The sequence below is a fragment of the Lathyrus oleraceus genome, chromosome 2 (assembly GCF_024323335.1).
Source record: "Lathyrus oleraceus cultivar Zhongwan6 chromosome 2, CAAS_Psat_ZW6_1.0, whole genome shotgun sequence".
Lineage (NCBI taxonomy): Eukaryota > Viridiplantae > Streptophyta > Magnoliopsida > Fabales > Fabaceae > Lathyrus > Lathyrus oleraceus.
The window spans coordinates 145,493,934-145,501,245 of NC_066580.1; the positions used below are offsets into that span (position 1 = coordinate 145,493,934).

Here is a 7,312-nt window from a genome sequence, read left to right on the forward strand (position 1 = left end):
AAGTGGTGATTTTCTAAAAAGGATATTTGAAAGGTGTGAGGTGTGAAAAGCATTTTTTTGTTATGAATGAGCAATTAAGGGTTATACCTGTCCGAGGTCTTTCCGGGCATTTCCTATCCTTATGAGGGTAAAACTGTCCTTACTATTGAGAAGTAAGTAGTTTTATCCTGGGGATGTAGAAGGGTCATCGTAGGGTCATCGGCTGGTCATTGAAGGCAACAGTTGTGAGGATACCTTAGCATTCGAAGGGACTATCATCATTTAACCGTAGGCTACACCGAAGGGTCATCGAGGGACAAAGTCGTATTTTCGAAGGCAACATCCGAGGGACTATGATGATTTTACCGAAGGGTCTTTGCTAAGGATATCCCCATATTCGCGGGACATGACCGTAATATTGTAATCGTGGGGTAATAGAGAGAGGTCCGATATCATTTATTTAAAGTCCATGTTTTAAGTTCATTAGGTAATTATGGTGATACCGCATTGAATCGATACATTAAAATCAACACATTAAGGATCAATACATTAAAATTGGTTAGGCAACCAATATGAATTTTCACATTAAAGTGAAATAATTTAGAGTCCATCTCCATGAAAGTCTTCCCATGCATAAAGCGGTGTACCTAGCCGGTTATTTCTTCGGAAGTATGCTAGCCTTTACACCATTAACACACAGATTATAGCATTGAGATAAAACACAATTGGAAATTGCATCACAAAATGAATATAACAGCCAGGAATTTAAGCCAAATGATGCAGAGTCATGATTAGGTAAGTATAAAACGGGCAACAAAGGGACAAAGCAGCCCCTGTCCTGTTCGCTTCTGCTTCGCCTAGCGAAGGCTCAGCGAAGGCTCGCTGCGGGCTCGCCTAGCGATGAGCTAGCGAGCGACCACGGGTTTGAAATTATGACCTCAATCAGCAGCATGGCCTATGGCCTCTAACACATAATTATATGGTTCAGTTTCACCATGTTCAAGCACATTTAAATTCTCATGCAAAGCTTCAAAATGTTTATGAATTCATTTATGATATCCTCCACTAATTAAGAACATGAAGTGGTACCATATGCCAAATGAGAGTACAAAACGATGTCACATGCAAATTAAGACACTAATGCGGTACCACATGCAAAATAAGAATACCAAGTGATAATCATGTGTAAATTAATATCCTAAAGTGATATCATATGCCAATTAAGAAACTAAAGCGATGATGATGATGCAAACCTGTTTGCAAATCGAGTTGCAACCTTGAATTGGCGAGCCGGATTGAGTTGGGCGGCGGTAGCTTCGGAGCGGGTAAGCGGTCTTCAGGGTTTCCGCCTTCTGAACTCTTTGGATCAGCAGGGTTTCTGTGTTCCTCCCTCTGGATGCGTGTTTCCGTCCGTCTTCGTCCGTCTCTGTGTGTTCTTTTTCGTGGCAGAAGAGCATGTATTTATAGTAGTGGCAATGATGACCTAATGGGCTGGAAATGAGGTCCAAAATTTCCAATTTTCGCAAGCTTCGCTAGGCGAAGGAATTGCTCGCCTAGCGAGCAAATTAGGTCTGGGCTTTTTCCTGGACCTGATGCTTCGCTGGGCGAGTGGCATGATGCAATGTTCGCTAGGCGAAGGAGCTGCTCGCCTAGCGAGCCAGCTGTTTTGGGCCGCCTGTGGATTGGGCCTGTTGTGAGTGGGCTTTTGTTCATTTGATATCAGTGCCTTGCAGAACAAGTCAGAGGGTCTTGGAAAATGCTTTGTAATGCCAACGGGCAAATTTTGGGGTATGACACACACATACTCGGCAGGACGCTTACAGTCATCTATTTGATGTTTACAAGGTCATTACCGTCATGAATGTTTATAACGAAAGCTTTTCAGTGCTAGCAATGGAGGAATACTGATCTCCATATGAAGGGGACATAGTTTGACACAATGATGAAATGCGAAGAAAGAAAAGAGGACGGCTAAACAACACACGTATTATAACAGAAATAAACACGACTGATAAAATGATAAGATTATGTAGTATATGTCGTCAACCCGGACACAATAAGAAAAAATATTCCAATCTAGGATCAACCTCTACATCATAATTTAGTACCTCCTTTCAATTTTTGTAACCTTTGATTTTGATATATTAATAACTTTTTATTACAACAAGGTTAACAACAAACATCACTCCAACTTAAACACACTTAAAACCGACCAGGCTTAAATAAACAACACAAACAACAAACATCAAAACAGATGAAAATACTTAACCACAACATTTAAAAACAACATTTGTAACTGATTACAACAATCAAACTAATGTCATCTGGTCCAAACATCACTTCCCTAACATTCTTATCATTTTTTACTCGCACCCAATCACGTACGCCATCGAGTCTCTCAATATTTCTAATTTTTTCCCCTCCAGGTATGTTTCCATATAATCAAAGAACCAACTTCCTCTTTAACTGCTCGAAACGACAGATGTTCCAAAACATCATCTCCATCGGAGGCTTGTCTCTCGAATAAATCACTTTTCCTTATAGGCGACGAAGACGAAACATGTTTGCAATATAATGAAAAGAGATGTGGAAAAATGAATCACCAAACACATCTATTTATACAAAAAAAAGATTACATAATACACGGAGACGCCAAACCAATTGACATCCCCTCTCACTTTATACACATGAGCGTCAATTGAATTGACATCACCATTTGTCGTAGCCAATTCAATTGACGCCCCCCATTTAAAATTAAGGATAGACTCCAATTAATATGACACCTATACCTTAATTTTTTTTTTAAAATTAGAATACTTTAAAAATTTATTTGAAAAATGAGTTATTTTAGGATTTTTAAAAAAAAATGTGAAGTATTTGCGTAAAAAATCAAAAGATTATAGAGATAACAACATATAAGGACTTCATTTAAAAAAAATATAGCAATGAAATGTACTTGATAATTAATTTATAATAATTTTGTAAGCAAAAAAATTCTATATAAATCGCGAAGGTTCTTTGCAAAACCCCCATTCATTTCTCATCTTCTTCATTCTGCTCTCTCTCTGCATCCAATTCTCAATTTCGAATCAACCATGTCGCACTTCGGAAGATCCGGTCCTCCCGATATCTCCGACACCTACTCTCTACTCGTCCTCAACATCACTTTTCGTAAGCCCTCTCTTCTCTCTCCGTTTTTCAATTCCATTATCCCTCTCAAAATCAATTCAATTCCATACATTGTTTCCTTCAGGTACAACCCCCGATGACCTATTTCCTCTCTTTGACAAATACGGCAAAGTTGTTGACATTTTCGTCCCCAAAGATAGAAGGTTTTTTTTTTCAATTTCCCCTTTTTATTCACTATTCGTTAATTATTTCTTTAACTTGCTGAAGTTTTTTTTTTGGTTTTCAAGGACCGGTGAATCAAGAGGTTTCGCTTTTGTGCGTTACAAGTATGCTGATGAAGCTTCTAAGGCCGTTGATAGGCTCGACGGTATGCTTGTTTGTTTCGTGATTATTAATGCTTCCTCTTAATTTCATTTTTATTGTTGATAGAATTTCAGAAATTGATTTTTCAGGAAGAATGGTTGATGGTCGTGAAATAACTGTTCAGTTTGCGAAATATGGCCCTAATGCTGAGAGGATGTAAGTTCTGCACTTTTGTTTATTTTTGTTATTATGATTTTTTTTTATAGGCAAGTGTTAGTAATTCGTAGTTATGTTAATATTTTGTCTTTATTAGGGTTTGAATCCGGGTCATTTAACTCTTCATTCAATCCTCAGCTCAAACCGTTTGTGGTTTGTCATGTTATAATGGTGTTCTCATGTCATATTTAAAATTTTACCTTGGTGTTCTAGTGTCATTAGAAATGAAAGTGTTGGGGTAGCACGTAGAAAAAGATGGTGAAAAATAGACTTAGGTTGTTTGGGCATATAGAGAGAAGGCATGTAGATTAGATTATGTGGGAAGGAGAGTAGATCAGATGGAGAGAGACAAACTTCTAGATATAAGTAGTGGAAGACCTAGAAAAATTATAAGAGAAGTTATTAATAAAGATCTTGAGATTAATGATTTGGATAGAAGCATGGTTCTGGATAAAACCAATATGGCGATAGTTGATTCATGTAACCGACCCCAGTCAGTGGGATAAGGCTTGGTTGTTGTTGCTGTTGGTGTTTCTCTATCATGTTGTTTATATTATGAGGAAAACTGAGGAACTTTCTTGAATATATTTTGTTAATACAATAATTTTCTTACCTTGTTATTAAGTGGCATACTGATAGTGCTGGTTATTATTTTTCTCACGGCTTGTTTGTTTTTATTCTCGCGCACTTGTACGTAGCTAAATTTAGTTTCTTCAATCTACAGTCAGAAAGGAAGGATTATTGAAACATCCCCAAGATCGAAGAGCTCAAGGAGCCGCAGTCCCAGCAGGAGAAGGTGCGTACAACTTTTTAATGTCACTGCTGCTTCCAGAGTGTTGTAGAATTAGGAGTTTTTGTGGCTACTTGTCTGGAGAGCCTTGGAATTACCATTGTAGAATTGTTTTTTAATTAGTTTTGACTCCCTGTTATTAGATGCATGTTGTATTTCAGTTACATGCGATTTCTTAGCCTTTGTTTTCATGTTCAGTGTGACCATTTTATTTTATAGCCGAAACCATTTCTGGAATTTTCAATTAAAATATATCATGCAGTTTGATTTAGTTGATGTATTTATTTATTTGAAGCTCAATCAAGATGTATCATGCAGTTTGATTTTCTCCAGAATAATGTTAACTTGTATAATCTGCAAAATCTCGTACCACGGGGATTAAGGGGGCTGTTACCATTTTTATAGTAGAGACCCTATAGTATACTGTACTTTGAATGTCTAATTTCTTAACTGCCATTGTAATGGACTGTAACTAGCATTCAAACTATCTTCTGATTGATATGCTCAAGAGGATATTATGTGTTAACTTTTTATAGTTTTCTTGCGGTTATTTAGTTATATTTCTCATAGCCAGTGGTGTTTCCACATTCATGATTGACTTTGATAGAATTTTTTATCGACTAATGTCAAATTGTCTGTAGGCACCGTGATGATTACAAAGGCAAGGATTACAGGAGGAGAAGTCGCAGCAGGAGTTATGATAGGTATGAACGCGACAGGTACCGCGGTGGGAGAGACAGGGACTATCGTCGCCGAAGCAGAAGCCGTAGTGCCAGTCCTGATCACAAGGGCCGTGGAAGGGGACGCTATGATGATGAGCGCCGTAGTGCCAGTCCTGATTACAAGGGCCGTGGAAGGGGACGCTATGATGATGAGCGCCGTAGTAGAAACCGAAGCAGATCAGTAGAAAGGTATTTATTATTGATACTTGGCCTTTTCAGTTTGATTTTGCACCATCATGAATGGTTATAGCTATTGAAGCCTTTTTTTTTGTTGTTTTTATTCTCCACAGCCGATCCCCTGCCCAACGAAGTCCTAGTCCAATAAGGAGCCCTTCTCCTAAGAAGAGTATTTCCCCTCAAAGGAGTACTTCTCCCCAGAAAAGTCCACGTCATGAAAGTCCTGATAATCGTAGCCGTGATGAAAGGTCTCTTACTCCACGAAGTGTCTCACCACGAGGTCGCCCTGATGTTTCCCCAAGCCCATCTCCTTGAAATTCAAATGGCGATGTAAGTAATATCATTCTTGAACTTAAAATTGAATCAAAAATTCAACTTCGTTATTGGAGGTATTTTTCAAATTTTGTGACTATTCAATTCTATTTACATTTGCAGGAGTAAGCGGTTTTCAGGATGTATTCCAGAGACAACTGTACCTGTTGCTGTCTTGATTCGAACAATTTGGTCAGTGTGAATGGTCTTATCAGAGTCATTAAAGGAATTTATGGCCTAAGTGCAGTTTGGTAGGATTGGACTTTCTTGATGTTTAAATGTTCATATATTTTGACCTATATGTCATCTACTTTAGAATTTGGTAACTTTTGGGCCTTATAGTTGCTAAGCTAATATTTGACTATGAGGGATTTCGTCATTTTAGCCTTATTCTATTTGCATTTATCTCTCTGTTTCTGCATTTTCATTTCCTTTATTATAAGCAGTGTGGCTGTGATCTAGTTAAAGCTCAGTTAATTTAAATTTACAACTTATTGGGTTTTATAGTTATGATGATCGGGAGAAGTGACGGGGGCCTGATAGGCGCGTGTTGAAATTGTTGCTGTTGATGCTGTTTTTATGTCATTGATGATTGTTCGCGAGTTTGGTGCTGGTTGCAAGACTGCTGATTTTAAAACCGAATTGTTTTATCAGTGTGCTGGTTAGAATGACACTTAGTTGACTTGATTTTTTGTTGTGAATGATTTGAATTTTGGTAAGCATTTTTGTTCACGTTTTATTTTCCTTTTATATCTTTCACGTCCTCTGAGAATTCTGATTTTGATCTGGTAATCATGATTGGTCTTCATCAATTAAAATTGTCCTGAGAGGAATTCTTGATGCTGTGATGGACACAAGTTGAATGTATTTTGATGTGGTTGATGCCTGGTAGGAGTTGGACCTGTCATTTGTTGATTGCAGATAGTAATTATAAACAGTGCTACTGAATATGAACTCTAATTTGCTGGTGTATTACCTCAATTTGAATCACAGTGAAGAGGTCAATGCTAAAATATTCAAGGTTACTTTTTAAGGGTATTTTACTGGATACTTATTTAACATCAACCTTCAAAGTTTATAATATCTGCTACTTAATGTAGTGGGATGCCCCGTGATTGTAGCTGTGAGGTGGTTGCCGATCCATCTCTAATATGAATGTATGTCCGTGATTGTACCTGATTGTTGTGCCCTTTTTGCCGGGGTCGTGTTTGCAATGTTATTAGCTGTTAGTAGTTGGTACCAGATGATGGTTATTTAGCTGTGCTGCTGGATGGTTTTTGTTGTTTCTAAAACCATCAGACGGAGTTCTTTTCTAGTTTCATCTTTGATAATTTATTCATTTGTATGAAATAATCTTTGTATTGTGGTTTGGTTATTGTTCTGCAGCTGTAATAAACATGCAAACTTTAGAGATCTTTAATTTGAGGTTTCAGTAGGTTTTTGAATCAGTTGTTTGAGAGAAGCTGTTGTCATGTGTGAAATCGGATTAGTTAGTGTGCACACATTCAAACCACTGTGAACACATTGTTTTTTTTACATTGCTACTGCTGTCGTTACAACAAAGTTCCTATCTGTGTGTTCTGTTCAATTCTTCTGTGTGGTTGCTTTAATGGGTTTTTGTTTGCTTTTTGGATCATGAAAGATTACAAACCTACCAGCAGCTTGAGGAATTGTTGGAGTAAGA

The 7,312-nt window shown here is 37.6% G+C and overlaps 1 protein-coding gene across 4 annotated transcripts; it reads left to right on the forward strand.

The window, feature by feature from the left end:
* Positions 1 to 2,981: 2,981 nt before the first annotated feature.
* Positions 2,982 to 7,076, forward strand: LOC127118565 (serine/arginine-rich splicing factor SC35). 4 transcript variants are annotated; one of them, XR_007802264.1, is made up of 10 exons: positions 2,982 to 3,150; positions 3,233 to 3,311; positions 3,396 to 3,475; positions 3,561 to 3,627; positions 4,352 to 4,423; positions 5,059 to 5,328; positions 5,430 to 5,646; positions 5,752 to 5,879; positions 6,136 to 6,649; positions 6,729 to 7,076. XR_007802264.1 is itself a non-coding variant. In XM_051048777.1 (8 exons), exons 1-7 carry the CDS (start codon positions 3,075 to 3,077, stop codon positions 5,629 to 5,631), a joined length of 846 nt encoding a protein of 281 aa, XP_050904734.1. In that variant the 5' UTR covers positions 2,982 to 3,074; the 3' UTR covers positions 5,632 to 5,646; positions 5,752 to 6,033. The 4 variants fall into 4 exon arrangements, 1 of the variants encoding a protein (XP_050904734.1); XR_007802262.1 differs by having other exon boundaries at positions 6,136 to 7,076; XR_007802263.1 differs by having other exon boundaries at positions 5,752 to 5,820; positions 6,136 to 7,076.
* Positions 7,077 to 7,312: the final 236 nt, after the last annotated feature.